The sequence below is a fragment of the Canis lupus genome, chromosome 1, assembly GCF_011100685.1.
Source record: "Canis lupus familiaris isolate Mischka breed German Shepherd chromosome 1, alternate assembly UU_Cfam_GSD_1.0, whole genome shotgun sequence".
Lineage (NCBI taxonomy): Eukaryota > Metazoa > Chordata > Mammalia > Carnivora > Canidae > Canis > Canis lupus.
This window is the reverse complement of record NC_049222.1, coordinates 46,997,868-47,013,639: the sequence shown is the minus strand read 5'-3', so window position 1 is coordinate 47,013,639 and position 15,772 is coordinate 46,997,868. Positions and strand designations below refer to the sequence as shown.

Genomic DNA, 15,772 nt, shown 5'->3' with positions numbered 1-15,772 from the left:
AAATCTTATTAAATGTAAAAAATTTGAAATTCAAATTAAAATCATTGTTAGCCTGAACTCCCACCTTAAATGAAACTTAATAAAGATTAAGGAATAATAATTCTTCAAATCAAAATATTTTAACAAGAAAATAAACATAAAAATTTATTTGCACAGATGTATTCTTTTAGTTTTTAAGGAAAACCTCATTTAAATTAGGCTGCTCATTAAAAAAAAAAAAAACAGATGAACTACTTTATGAGCCTCAATATGACTCCCTTTAATATAGCCACTACTCTACTCAACATATCTCCTAAACACAACACAGTATTCACTAGTGGAAATACTTATAAGCTGCTTTCTCCAAATTTAAACTAAAATATTTCCTTTTAGGTAGAAAAGGATTGGTGATTTCTCATTACATAAAGTCCCTGAAGAAATTCAAACTACTGCTGGATTCTTTATCTCATTCATCATTTATATCCTTTGCCAAGTGGGAATTTCTTTACATTTAACTCTTAAATAGTACACCTCTGGTCTTTATCACTCCAGAAAGCAACAGGTTAAGCATAGCACAACTGTACAACTGTACACTTTTCTGCCACAAAACCTATCCACCGAATAAGCCTCCCAATTGGACTAAGAGATAACTACAAATGAACGACACTTATCCAAGCCTACACAGTTCTTAAGAATAAAGCCCTAAAAATTTGATAAATCACAAATATATCTGATTTAGAAACTTCTCCCCCAAGTCTTAATATAAAGTAGAACAAACAAAAACAACATCTCTTTTTAAAAAGTTTTAACTCATTACATTTCCAAATCAGCACATTAATGTCTTACTGGTAAACTTGATGGTCTTTCTTGTTGTATTAAGTTCAAGTCTTCATGGTTAGGTTTTCCAGGAGCCAAAGGAGGTTGAGACCTAGTTCCATAGCCTTCCTGAGACATGTCCTAAACAAACACAAATATAAAGCACTTCATAAATATCTCAGTGAGTTGTAACAAAAACAAAGGCTTATCACAAACTATCAACATATTACAGTTGAGCAGATATACAAATGTTATATGGCTATTATTTAACACTTTATCGAAACTAGAAACAAAAAACTAAGCAGTGAATCATCAAGAGAAAAAACACATATTTTTTAAAATATATATATGTATACACACACACACACACAACTAAATTTATTATGAGACCATACAAACTAAAGAGCATATTTGAGTTTTGCAGTAAGGTAACAGTCAATAAAAGAAAAGAAAGGAGGTCACCTGTAATCAAACTCTATTTTAAACCAGAGCAAACCAGAAGCTCATGTTATTGTTTAATTCTGATTTTTGTTGAGCTGCCTTTAATATTACCTTTAAAATGTCAAAATACTTAATGAAAACTTTATTAACAACTGACTTTTTGTATGTCTCCTTGATAACCCACAAAACAACATAGTTATTATGCTCACAGTATCCTGGGGTTTCTACAAAACCAATAAACATTCACGTATAGAATTCCATATGTTCACGTGGCATAGTTTCCAGAGAACCACAATAAAGAATAAAACAGCAGTAGGGAAACAAAACACGCCCAAAAAACCTGCTGAGGTATGAGAAACTTATCATTAACATGGCCTTTCTGGCATCCTGTTGAACACTTTTCCAGGAGGTATTCTGCATGGTTTCAGTATTATGCTGAAATACTATTATATAAACCAAATACCACACCACACCAAACTTACTATATACCCAATCTCTAGCTGTTTAACTATGTATGCTCAGCTACTAAACATTCTATCACCATTTACACTCAAAGTCAAACAGCAGGACAGAATATAAAATACTTATTATAGCATGTCTTAATTGGCCCTGAAAGTTGGAGAACCAGTTTCTGAGTGGAGAGAAAAAAAACGAATACAAAATATCACTTAAAAATAAAATTCTCCCCTTTTCCCTGTCAGTGTTAGTATCAAAGAAACATTATACACAAGTTCTACTTCTCCTGTTAAACTCTCAAAATATTACATTAAAAATTAATGTTTATTAGGTGAAGCCCTATAAAAAGCTCCTATTGCCCCACCCCTTTCTCACACAGTATACACTTAAAATTACATGGCTTCTTAAGCCAAGAAACTTTGGACCAATAGCTAGTACTACAAAGTACACAAACTGTACAAACTAGATTTAACTAGCCAAGTGCTGGTTTTAAACAGGCTCTGTAATAAAGAGCATGCCAACAATACAGCATTTCCCGAGCAACCCTTTTATCCTTTAAGTAAAGCTACACACACACACACACACACACACAATTAATCAAAATATCTAACCTCTAAAAGGAATGCATAATGCCCAGTCAGTACCATGCTTTTGTAAGAGAGTTAAATCCCAGTTGTCCAGGTTTTAATCTGGTAACAGTTAGGTGAGGCCTCAGTAAGCACATGCAACCCAGGACACCCAAAAGGGTAGCCCTTCAATCTGGCTGCCAGCAGAGGGTAACAATTAGGCTGCAAGGGACAAAAGCTGAAGGCTGAAAGATTATTACCACTCTCACTGCCCCCCTGCCCCCCAGCACCATTTCTTCCGGATCCCAGACCTCCACTTGTCACACAGACTTCCCGCTGGGTGCCCTGCAGGTTCCTTTAGATTAACATAGAGGATTTCAAATCAAGTAGGGCACAAGGCTTCCATTCAGGGCCTTCACCACGTTACAAAAAAACCCCACAAAGGTGCTGGACAGCCTCACAATGGGCAAACAAATGAGCAGACCCCCGCTAGCTCCTCAAATACACGCGTGTGCGCACACAGAGTTTATGGGCAGTGCTCTCTCTCTTTTTTTTTTTTTTTTAACTAAACTCCAGGTTAAGAAACAGGAACAGGCTCACATGCCCTATGCTTATTAGCCTTTTAAATTTTTTTTATTTTCCCTTTGTAGCTAAATAAACTGATTTTTAAAAGAGTTGAAAGAGACCATTACAACTATAATGAATACACATTTCAATTTAGATACTGTCCCCTCTAAAATAAGCAACATTGAACTAATAGACTATGAAAGCTATCAGAAAATTTTACTATGGCTTTACATTTCACTTTTTAAGGCTTTAAAAAGTTCAAAAATAATTAGATTCTACCAAAGTCTCAAACACTATTCCTAACCACAAGAGGCTTTTGATTATTAAATTCAGTTGGAAATAAAACTGAAACAAAATTTAGTGAGAATTGCTGAAGTGGGAACTTGTTCTGCCTCAATTTATGTTGAAACATAAGGATTAATTTAACTGAGAAAACATCCAGAAAAGGTACCAAGTTTTAACCTAAAACAATCATCATCTATATATAATTCACACTGGGACTATAAAGTCTACTTCTGGCAGCTTTAATAAAGATAGAAAGGTTATATTCCATAACAAACCTGAGATTTTCCCCCTTCAGAGCTATATTTATTTTCTAGTATGTACTTATTTTCACCTCAAGAAGAGTAATAGTAATGAGTACTTTAATAGACAATAAAAGGGCAATGTCAGTATCAGAAAATAAAGAAGATATTCAGCATCATTTTATAAACAAATGACAAGACACAGCCTTACATTTTTAACACATCATTGCCATCTTTGTTTATTTACAGGTTTGAACTAGTGCACACAAGTGTGTATACTAGCTGACACGCACATTACTGCATTCCTCTGCTGTACGCATACAAAGCCACGACTATAAAGTCTCTCTCACTGTGATCATGCTGCAATGCGAAAAGAACCGCAAGTGGGGAATGTGGTTTACCCCTTCCCAGTTCTTTATCAATATGAGTTTTCTTCATCTCACCCACAGACTTTTAACCATTCATGGATTCTGGTTTTAACCGTCTTCATGTTATGAGTCAAAGGTAAAAGGAAGATTGACTCAGAAAACAACAAAAGTGTGAAAAGAGTTTGGGGTACAGGCATGCACACATGAAGGGTCCACCTAGGTGTTTCTTTCAGCAGACGTGGTAGACATTTACTGAACACCTAGTATGGAACCCTCCTTTTCATCAGCTACTTCCTAGCTTACGTGTGGAGCATGAGCAGGTAGTAAAACACTCGTGTCTCACTCATATCATAAGGAAGGATAAGGATCAAAATTGTCACGTGAGTCTATTGTCAAAGCCAAGAGCCCGAGTGCTTCGGTTTTTTTATGGTGATAAATTAAGTACTAACGGTAACACAAGACTTTAAAGAAAATGAAGAATGAAAGGCCAAGGACACCTTTTAAGAAAAAATTAAAAGGGAAAATGTTCCTATGGTATGAGTTCGAAAGATACAAAGCGAAAAACACTGAAAAACAGAGCAACCACCTTCTTTCCAGGATGCCCTCCACAAGAATTGCTGCTCATAGTTGTTATTTCTCTTCCCACGACTGCTCAATGCATTAGTTACCAAGTACAAATGTTTATTTAAATCCTTTTTCCTTTAAACACGATGTGGCATATTTCCTTTATTTTTCGGTCCCTTAACAATATAGTGTGGGGCTCATTCCATATCTGCATCTAAATATCTATTCTTTTGCTTAGTGCTCCCTAGTATTGCAGTATTTGTCAGTACTGTGACTTATTTAATTGGTCCCCTACTGATGGACATTCAGGTTGTTCCCAGTCTTTTCCTAACTCACACAGCACCATGATAAAATCTGTACACATTCATCTTCATGTGATCTATCTCTGGAGAATAATAAACCTCCAAAAGGAGAATTTCTGCCAAAGGGTTGGTACACATGTAAACTTTTGACAGAGTCTAGCAAAGTGCTCTTAACAAAAGGAGCATCAGTCAACACTCCAGTCCATCATTCTGGAATAGTAGGAAGCCTCATTAAAAATATTTACCCTAGGACCTCAAAATGCCAGGGCACCTGGGGGCTCAGATGGCTAAGCATCTGCCTTCGCTCAGGTCATGATCTCCGGGTCTTGGGATGGAGTCCTGCATTGGACTCCCACTCAGCAGGGAGTCTGTTTCTCCCTCTCCCTCTGCCTCTTCCCCTGCTGGTTCGTGTTCTCTCTCTCTCTCTCTCTCAAAAGATTAAAAAAATGGGGGGGGGGGCAGGAAATCCAGAGTAGAGGGGAGTGGTAGGAGAATTGGGAGATAGTAACAGGAAAACAAAAATTTGAGAGCACATACACAGAATACAAACCAAAGGAAGATGGATGAGCAGATGTGGTAAAAACACCTCAGTCCTAGACATACCAATGGTACTAAGGGGCCAGGGAGGTTTCAGTCCAGAAACCAGCAAAAAACTAGATAGAACACATGGTGATTTTCAGGTTACTTAAGAAAGGTTTTCAGGTTACTTCAATAATCACAAGAAGTACAGATGTGCTACAAAGAATAAAAATGGTCACGTTAATACTATTGCAATAATCCAGAGTAGGATGATGAGAACTTGAATGGCCTCATAAGGTCCTACAGTATCTAGGTCAGAAAAAATTTCTTGCTCCTTTTTTCTCCCTGCTTTGGAAACTCTCATCATCAATCCAACTACTAACAGGGAAAAGAAATGGTTCCAGCATTATCAGACACTGTAGTAGGAGGGAAGGGCGTCATGGCCACAGAGAAAATGTCCCCATGGCCACATGGGGCTGCCAGTCATGTGAAATCATTACTCTGATCAAGGAACTCAGCATGCTATTGACCTCCCCAGCTTTAGTTTGTAAATAAATGTAAAATATCCTTTCCAAAAGGAAAGCAACATAAATCTATAAAATACCTACTTCAGAATGGCACAGTCACCATTTCAGGAACGCCCTAATGGAAATGTTACTAACAAAGACAGCTGGCATTTGCAGACAGGGCTCTGTGACAGGTACCGTGCACGGTCCGCCTTTACAATAAATCCTATAAGGTGAGTCCTTAGCATCCTCTTATATTTTACCACAAGGAAGCAAAAGCTTAAAGGACTTGCACAGCTAACGTCTAACACTGCTAGTATCTCAATGTGATGGACAAATTTTCATTTCTATCCTAACTACTGGAGACTACTGGAAGCCTCAAACACTATTACATAATAAGGATTTAATGCAGTTTTAACTTTTTAAAGGTATTACCCTATTCTTCCATATATTCTCCTAAATTTCCCTTTCAGAAGTTACAAATCTTGCATATTTTATAAGCGGATATTTCCAAAATACTCAATTACAATATTGTGAATTAATAAGAAATATTAAAATTTAAAACTCCCACAAATTTAAAACTAAGACTACTCTACCACTCATTATCATCGAATAGTAATTTCAAGTCCCCAAACTGACTGGCAGAAAGCAATATAAAGAGGCCCAGCCTTCTCAGATTATGTTCACCTAAGGCACCTCTGCCAGTTCCACTCCTTCTGCCCGTCCCCAAATAACTGGTGCCCCTCAGATCTTTACCTCAAAGATTCCAACCACCCTGATTCCTGATTGGTGACAATTCCCAAATCTCTATTTCAAGTCCCATCTGTTCAACTGCACTATAAACATTTCTACTTGAGGGTATAAAGCCCCTTATACACATGATGCCAGGAAAGGACCTTCTTCTTCATCCTCCAATCTGATCCTCCTCCTTCGGGTTGCCACCTGGTCAAGGACCTTCACCTCCACAGGGGACTTCTCAGAGCTTTTTATCTCTTTCACCATTCATACACTTCTAACATATCACCAAACCCCAAGTCACTGTCAAATCTACATTCTTTTGTCTTTCTCCCAACTGTCAGGCCTCTGCTTTTGGCCAGTTTACTGTAGTACAGCCTCTTGTCCACCATGATTTCTGTTCAGGTCAGGAGCTCAGTATCATGAGATCAAGCTGCGGGTCAAGCTCCATATTGAACATGGAGAGTCTGCTTAAGATTTTCTCTCTCTCCCTCTGCCTCTTTCCCCCCACTCCTGCACACTCTCTCTCTCTAAATAAATATTTTAAAAAAATAAAAAAAATTTACAATGTTGTATTTTAATTGTTTGTGTATCTCCTGATCTGGACTCTTCCTTCCTCTTGGGCTCCCAGGGCCAAGCATGGACAGGTACTCAGTAAGAGGCTTGTGAATGATTGACTGAATGGCTCAGAACAGCTTACACTTAGATACAGCAATATAAAAACAAATATAAGAGGACAAATACATAAAACAGAACAAAACTTGGGCTCATGTCCAAGAATATTTATCATGTTAACAGCTACCCTGCCTGGTAGCAATGTGCTACAAAACACATTTTTGCTATTTGTTACTGGCAGTCTTGAACGTAGTAAAAAATAATAATAAAAATTGAGAGAGAAGGAAGACTATAGCATTAGTGGTGCATCAAAAAAGAAAGAAAAATCAAGACATTCATACCTTCTCACGAACAAACCAGCAATGAAATATTCTTGCCAAAACAAAAAATTGATAATGATTTGATAAAGCCTGTGTATCTAACTACCAATTTATAGGAAATAAAAAGGGCTGAAGAACATGCTAAACCATAGCAAATCAATCAGCAAATCTCAAACTGTGGGAATCTCTACTACACGAATGACCTACTTTCTTCAACAAATAAGTTCCAATAGTAAAAAGAAAAGGAGAGGAAAAGAGAGAGATGGAGACAGAGGGAAATGCTAGAGATGAGAAGCTATCAGCCAATTCTAAGACTGGACTTTAACCTGGATCTTGATTCAAACTACCCTACAATGTACATTAAACATTTATTCCATTTATGAGGCTACTAGGAATTTAGATAATTGGTGTGAAAATGTAGGTTTTAAATGTGATAACCATAGTATGTTTATGTTTCCTTTTTTTTAAAGATTTTATTTATTTATTTCTGAGAATACACAGAGAGGAGAGAGAGAAGCAGAGACACAGGCAGAGGGAAAAGCAGGCGCCATGCAAGGAGCCTGATGTGGGACTCGATCCCGGGTCTCCAGGATCAGGCCCTGGGCCGAAGGTGGCGCTAAACCGCTGAGCGACCCGGCCTGCCCTATGTTTCCTTTTTAAAGCCCTTTATCTTTTAGAGATGTATGCTGAAATATTTACAGATTAAGTGATATGATGTCTGGGACTTACTTCAAAATAATATTGCGGGTGGGGGTTGGGGATGAGGGAAGGGAGTGTGGATGCAATGAGACTGGCCCTAGAACTATTAAAGATGAGTGATGGGTGCACAGGGATCCTGTATACTTCTGTTTATGTTTGAAATTTTCCATTTAATGAAAATGGAGTTAGTGGGAATCCAGAGGGGGCTGAGGCTGGGGGACTGATTCTAGCTTTCCTACAAGAACTTCCTCATTGGTCCCCTTGCCATCAATCCCCTTTCCCCCCAAGAAAACCCATTAAACATAGATCGTTTAATCTTTCAGTTTCTTAAGCTCCCTCCTACCATTTTATCTTTAACATATATGCTATACTACTTAATCCTAACACTTAGCTGTATTTAATCCCTCCATAATCCTAACGAATTTAACCTTGCCAGTGTCATTTTCCCTAGATTCTCCAATTGCTAACTCAGCAATCCGTTCTCAATCTCATCCCTTGATCAAGCTGTCATAATCTCAGTCCAGCCATCCTCCTTGCCTAAATCTGACACTCTAACCCTTATCTTCTTAGTCTAGGCTCTTAAAGGCCTTGTTTCTTCTTTCACTGATTCCAAGGAGGCTTTTCCAGCCACAAATCTCCAAGAGTCATGAACCTCTGAGTCAAAGAAACCCAAGATCAAATTCCAACTTCTAGACTACTCACCACCTGTGTGACCCTGGATGAATTTTTCAGTTCAGTTTCCTACTTTAGAAACCATACTGGAGGAGTCAACCAGGGAAGGTGAAGGGTACAGTGAATGTGCACTTGACTCCCAACACTCCCATATACCAGGCACTGGGGGGGGGGCGGGGGTACGGCTCAGGGACTCCCAGCAGAGTGGGTGTTCTACAATCAGCACAATCAGTTTAAGATACTGCTAACTCACTTTAATTCTTCTATGTCCATATCAATGTGTTCCCCCCCGTATCTCTCTTTAAACTCTTGTTCCAAACAGCTTTTAGAGTAGATTTAAAAATCACATGACCCCCCAAAAAAATCACATGACCAAGGCTCATATGGTTTTTTACTGTTACTGATTCCAAAGGCAGCTTCTCAGCTTATAGTAAAGCCAAATTCCCCAGAATACACCATATATACTGATTGAGTATAGAGTTGGCTAGATTCAGAACACTGTTGCAATTTTCCTACCAATTCACAGGCATAATTATTTCCAAAATTTAAAAATTTTGAAAACCATTCTAGAAAAAGGACAGGCGTATACAAGCTACTTTATATTTTCTTACTCATGTGTCTCATTAATTCTGATGGCAAATTCAACACTACAGTTGTAGCCTGCCATTAATGAGGATGTGTCATCATGGCACCAGACTTACCAGTACACCTGCAGCTGCAGCAGCCCCTGGGCCTGTGGTAAGGTGAGCCCTGGGTGGGCTGGAAAAGAGAGAACACTTCCCCAAGAGGGCTGTCTCCCCAATTCTAATCAAGTTTAAGTTCTGGAGGCCACTCAAAACTTGAGAAAAGCTTCTTGTTTTCTCTTCATTTTTGTAAGAACTTCTTCCTAAACTAGCAGGGGACCCAGAGTGAAAAGGGAAATGTGCCTAAAATTAATTTCCTAAAATACCAAAGAGAAATATGAAGATCCTCAAGAGCTGGACTTAAATAACTAAGATTTTTTAATAGATTAATTTATTTTCATAAAATCACAAAGCTAAACGAGCCACAGTAAATATCCAGTTATGCTTTGTGTTAAACACACACACACACACACACACACACACACACACACACGGAGAATAAAAAAGAAACTTGACTCTATAATTTGTTACCTGAGAATTACTTACCTCATCCACAAAACCAAGATAGAAGGACTTATCTTCAAGAGTTGCTTTAATGATTAAAGAGACTACCTTTAAGCAATCAGCACTGCACGGGCATATAGAAGTCTCAATAAATGTTACCAATTGCGATTTATACTCTTTAAAACCACATTTAAGAATGAGATCAGGGACGCCTCCGTGGCTCAGTGGTTGAGTATCTGCCTCTGGCTCAGGTCATGATCCTAGAGTTCCACGATGGAGCCCCACATCAGGCTTCCCGCAGGGAGCCTGCTTCTCCCTCTGCCTGTGTCTCTGCCTCTCTCTCTGTGTCTCTCATGAATAAATAAATAAAATCTTAAAAAAAAAAAAAAAGGAATAAGATCAAAATTTCCCTTGAGCCCCTGGGGCTTTACCTTTGGCAATTATACTGATGGTGATGATGGCAAGAGCAGCTAATAATTATGTGACATTTGCTATTTGCCAGGCCGTCTTGAGTCTTTTTATCTGACTTGCCGTCTTGAGTCTTTTTATCTGACCAGAACCCCATGAAATAAGTACTATTTTAAGAGGAAGAAACTGAGGCAGAGTTTCTTAAGTAACCTGCCCAAGGTCACTCAGCTGGCAAGTGGCTGAGTTGGGATGGGAACCAAATATATTCCTTTTCCAGAGTGCTCACATTTAATGGCCTCCCCACTCTGCTTCCCACTGGACAGGGCCTATTTTCTGGACTCTACCCTGCAGCTGATAAATCTCATCCTGAGGCTGGGGTTTAGGAATCTAAATTTTTAATCAACTTCCCCAAATTTGCCTATAAAGTAAGAATTGTTGACTAACAACAATGTAGGATTTTCATTAAAGTTTGATAAAGAATCACTACAATGTGGGGTTTTAGGGTACTCTATTACCTCTAGTATCTATAGCGTAAAACTTTGCTGTGTCGTTAACAAGAGCTAGCTTATCATGCCTTATGGTTATAAGAGGTAGATCAATCCCACTGATGTAAAGAATGGGTATTTGTCTACTGTGGTGGCAGCAGCAGTTCAAAAAATCACCATCCCCTCTGAAAAGAAGTAATGCTGGCACTGGCATCTCACATTCTCTCAGGACTGACTCTTAGTGCCAAAACCCCAACCCCTTCCTCCCTGGATCAGAGAGCTGACGACCCCAGGCACATGAGCCAGAGACCTAGACTCCTGAATCTGTAACTCATTTAGGCCTCAATTCTCTCCAGGAGGGGGATTTGCTTTAACTTCCCTGAAATTAAAGCAAATTTTGCAAAGTGCATGTATTCTTCCGGGAAGAGGACCCCTAGCTTTCACCAGATTCTTTATTTATTTATTCATGATAGTCACACACACACACAGAGAGAGTGAGAGAGAGAGGCAGAGACACAGGCAGAGGGAGAAGCAGGCTCCACGCAGGGAGCCTGATGTGGGACTTGATCCCGGGTCTCCAGGATCGCGCCCTGGGCCAAAGGCAGGTGCTAAACCGCTGCGCCACCCAGGGATCCCTTTCACCAGATTCTTAAGGATGCCGCCAAAGCAGCTAAAGGGTAAAAACTAACAGAGATAATAAACATGAGACTCATCAGGATTGAGAACATGATTTCAGAGATTTAAATCCCAATACGCTACAATCTTTATCTAAGTAACTGAAGTAAAAATATAATTGCTAAAAAATTTCCAAATTCAGTGTCCAAATACTTTATCCAATAAAAGCCCAGGTTTTTTGAGTGACTCTAGTCTAAGAAGTAATTTAAACAAGACACCTTACATTACTACACACACTTTAATTAAAGGAATAGCATGAGGGACACAAGTGGCATGATAGCAACCTGCTGAAACAGAATTTATGAAACCCATATGCTGTATAAACAGGTAGAGAGTTTGTTTTTGCCAAGGAGTGAAGTAAGGTGCCAGAAAGATCCTGCCTCAAGCTTGTCTTGCCAACTCATCCCTAAAGCTGTACAGGGATCACTTTTAAAAAGTTGACTTCCCCATGAAATGCCTTTGGAGTAAAAGCTAAAACCACCAAGGGCAAAAAATAAAGAAGGCTAGGAGAAAAAAAAAGTAACTGAAAAAACATCAAACAATAAAAGCCAGCTATACAGGATTCGTTTTGTGGCTGTCGTTTTGCGTCGTACCAGTATCACTTTCAAAATTAAAGAACTCAAAAGGATTCTGTTGAGGTTTCTTGGGGGTTGTTTTGTTTTTTACCATGAGTATATATGACTTCTATAACCTTTTTTTTTTTAAGATTTTATTTATTTATTCATGAGAGACAGAGACAGAGACAGAGAGAGAGAGAGAGGCAGAGACACAGGCAGAAGGAGAAGCAGGCTCCATGCAGGGAGCCTGACGTGGGACTTGATCCCAGGTCTCCAGGATCATGCATGCCCTGGGCTGAAGGTGGCGTTAAACTGCCGAACCACCAGGGCTGCCCGACTTCCATAACCTTTAAAAATAAGTTAAAATGGACCATTTGGTCTATGAAATTCTCTCTTTCCCTACTCCAGTTGTTGTTTTCAGAATATAGACTATAAGGGGAAAGATGAGAAGTCCGCATCCACTTCCTACTGATCTTCGATGAAAGTAAACAGACTATAGACACTCTAAGAATTAACAAACTCATCTGAATTTCTCAGAGGTTCCTTAGTTTTTAAAATTACATATATTACAGTTAAGTGTTATGAATATAGAAAAATTTTTATCATTAAAGAGTCAATTGAATTTCTATTTGGAAAAAAAAAAAGAAGAAAAAGAAGATCCCAGAAATTTAGTATTACCATTAATTAACTCGAAATTAAAGTAAAATTTATTTATTAAAGCAAAATTTATTTCTTTAGCCATTTTACATTAAAACAAATGCCTCAAATTTCCAAGGACATTCTAAGGATAATCCTTCCACTGCTTTTCTGTAGGGGAAGCAAAGGTTGAAAACCACTGCTCTAAAGCAAAGATGGGATTCCAAATACTTGCCAAGTGGTCCAAGAGTGAGTGAGGTCCAGGCTCCTGGGTTCTCCTGCTGAGCAGGATATTAACCTCAGAGCTGCAGAAGCCTGGGGTCCCAGGAGAGAGAGGGAGTGCCTCTGAGTGTGTTGGGCCAGGGACTATTCCCAAACAACTCTGAACTGCTGAATCTACACGGTGGTTCTCTGAGGTTGATCCTGGGGCATCAGTTAACAGCAGCATCACATGGAAACTTGTCAGAAATGAAAATTATCAGGCCATACTCCAAACTGAAGCAGAAACTTGGGGAAAAGGGTCCAACACACATGTGCTCTAACAAAGTCTTCCGGGTGATTCCAATTCACACTGAAATTTCAAAAACAGTTAACCCCATTGATATGGGGTTAACAAAAAGCCCCATATCAATGGCCTTAAGGCATGAATATCAGCCTATTTCTGGAGCAAAATGCTTCCCTATTATATATAAACAGTAATAAAGGAGACAGTAAACCCTCAGATTAAAGTAGAATTGCAATCAAACCCAAGCCCCACCACATTCAAGGAAAACCTGCTGTATGACCTCTCAGGGTTATTTATTAATAATAAATGAAATAATATCCATGTGCCATTCTAAAGTAAAAACTAGAAAGCACTGGCTAGTATTTCTGTGTTCCAGTGGTGCACAAAGATTAGAATGAGTCAGAATTGCCTATAAAGTTCAGTAGATTGAACTTTGTAGATTCCGAGGTTCCCCCAAAGGAGAAGAGTTTTAAAGAGAATTTAGTTATGCAAACACCCCAGGTAATTTTCATGCAGATAATCCCCTCTGTTTTTCACTGTAGAAAACTGTGGCTGTACAAAGGTGGTTCTTGCCCACACCAGCAAATTCTCAAACTAACCCTATTATTTCAAACATCTGCAGATAATCATCTTCTGGAGCACAATATACAGAGGGCCTGTTATTCTAAAACTTTTTTAAATCAAAGAAATTGATGAAGGAAGAACTTTAAGGTCATATATAAGAAATGTTTTACTTTCTTTTCCATACTTTAACAAATTGAAATGAGCACTGAAAGACAAAAAGGCAGCTGAGAGTAGGGGGAGGAAAAAAAAAAAAAAAAAAACGGGGGAAAAAAAAAAAAACTTCCCAGTCTCCCTTGTGTCAGAATTTAAATTCTGGAAGGAAATTTAAATTCTTCCTTTAAACAGGAAGGAAAGTTGACTGTATGAAAAATATAATGAGCTTTAATGACTTTTAGCTACATATCCTTTTCTGTCCTCAACTTCATCCCTCACTACCAATGGAGGAGGAGTACCAAAGAGGAGAGCGAGAAGAGGTTCAATTTGGTAGAGGGAGAAGAGGTTCAAATGAAACCCATACACAGGCCCACTCCGCACCATGCGCCAGTGACTAAGAGAGAGAGGCTTCCTCCTCCACCAGCTCAGACTCCATAATCAGAACAAGGAATGAGAGAATGAGTCCCAAGGGCACCCAAGAGCCAGCACATCTGGTTCATTCCCACAGCTTCATGTCTGGTAGGGACAGTGACAGAGATGGAGGAGAGGAAAAGAATGGTGAAGGCTCACCTGCTCTCACAGCTGCATCAGAAACACAAAAAAGGGGCGGGCGAGAGTATCTGCATTTTAGACTAATTCCTTCTCTTAATGCATTTCAAGCTTCTCTTCAGCTTAAAAAAAATGTATCTTTTTTAAAAAGATTTTTTTATTTTAGAGAGAGAACATGTGGGGGAAGGGGCAGAGTAAGAAAATCTTTAAGTGGACTCCCCAGTCAGCACAGATTCCTGCTGCGGAGCTCGATCTCACGATCCTAAGATCATGACCTGAGCCAAAATCAAGAGTCAGAGGTTTAATGGACTGAGCCATCCAGGAGCCTTTATTTTTTTTTATTTCTTTTTTTTTTTTAAAGATTTTATTTATTTATTCATGAGAGACACACAGAGAGAGAGAGGCAGAGACACAGGCAGAGGGAGAAGCAGGCCCCATGCAGGGAGCCTGATGTGGGACCTGATCCGGGAACTCCAGGATCACACCCTGGGCCGAAGGCAGGCGCTAAACCGCTGAGCCACCCAGGGATCCCAGGAGCCTTTAATATAATGTATCTTAAATAATGTAAGATTTTCCTCTTCTGTCAGCAAGGCAGACAGTCCTGGCCATCTGATTTGATCTTACACACATTTCTAAAGATGCCCCATACTCATAAGTAGATGCCCCACAACATCTGAACAAGCCTTAAGCCAGGAGCAGGCTACTCCCACACTCCAGACCTTACTGGCTTCTGGGCTGATCTTCTTAGGAGGAACCTTCCAACACCTTTCTAAAGGAAGTTCAGTATTAACAATATTATTATTACTATATAATTCCTTACAGCTCAGTTTTATTTTCCCTTGATTCTGGTACCTGAAAGAAATTATTTCAAAAATATTTTAAACATGAAAATGAACAGCATTATCAAATTATAGTCCAATGCAGTTAGAGTCCCACTTATGATCTAAAACATAATAGTAACTATTCAAAGTTGTGCATCAAAGAGCCCAAAATGCCTTATTACTGGAAGAGATCTATATAAAATCTGATGATTTTTCCTTGGTGTTTCTCAGTTTTATAAAATAAAAGCAAAGGTCCAGGCATAAATAGTTACAACTGACTACAGGATCAACTTGATTTCTACTACAATTAAAAACAATAAAAGGGGGCACTTGGGTGGCTCAGTTGGTTAAGCATCTGCCTTCAGCTCAGGTCACAATCCCAGGGTCCTGGGCTGCTCGAGCCTCACATCAGATTCCCTGCTCAGTGAGGAATCTGCTTCTCCCTCTTCCCCAACCCCTTCCTCTGCTTGTGCTCTCTCCTTCCTTCTCTCTCTTTCTCAGATAGATAGGCAGACAGACAGACAGACAGACAAAAAACAACAAAAGGAGCACCTGGATGGCTCAGTTGGTTAAGCATCCATCTCTTAATTTAGGTTCAGGTCATGATCTCAGGGTTGTGAGATCAAATCCAAAGTCAGGCTCC

At 39.1% G+C, this 15,772-nt stretch overlaps 1 protein-coding gene across 10 annotated transcripts in view; it reads right to left on the bottom strand.

The window, feature by feature from the left end:
• The window catches only part of ARID1B (AT-rich interaction domain 1B), a 435,055-nt gene that overhangs the window by 274,062 nt on the left and 145,221 nt on the right, over nucleotides 1-15,772 (bottom strand). For all 10 annotated transcript variants that reach the window (XM_038526412.1, XM_038526413.1, XM_038526417.1 and 7 more), the window contains exon 4: nucleotides 826-936. In XM_038526412.1, the coding sequence (XP_038382340.1) occupies nucleotides 826-936 (111 nt within the window). The remainder of the gene's footprint in view (nucleotides 1-825; nucleotides 937-15,772) is intronic.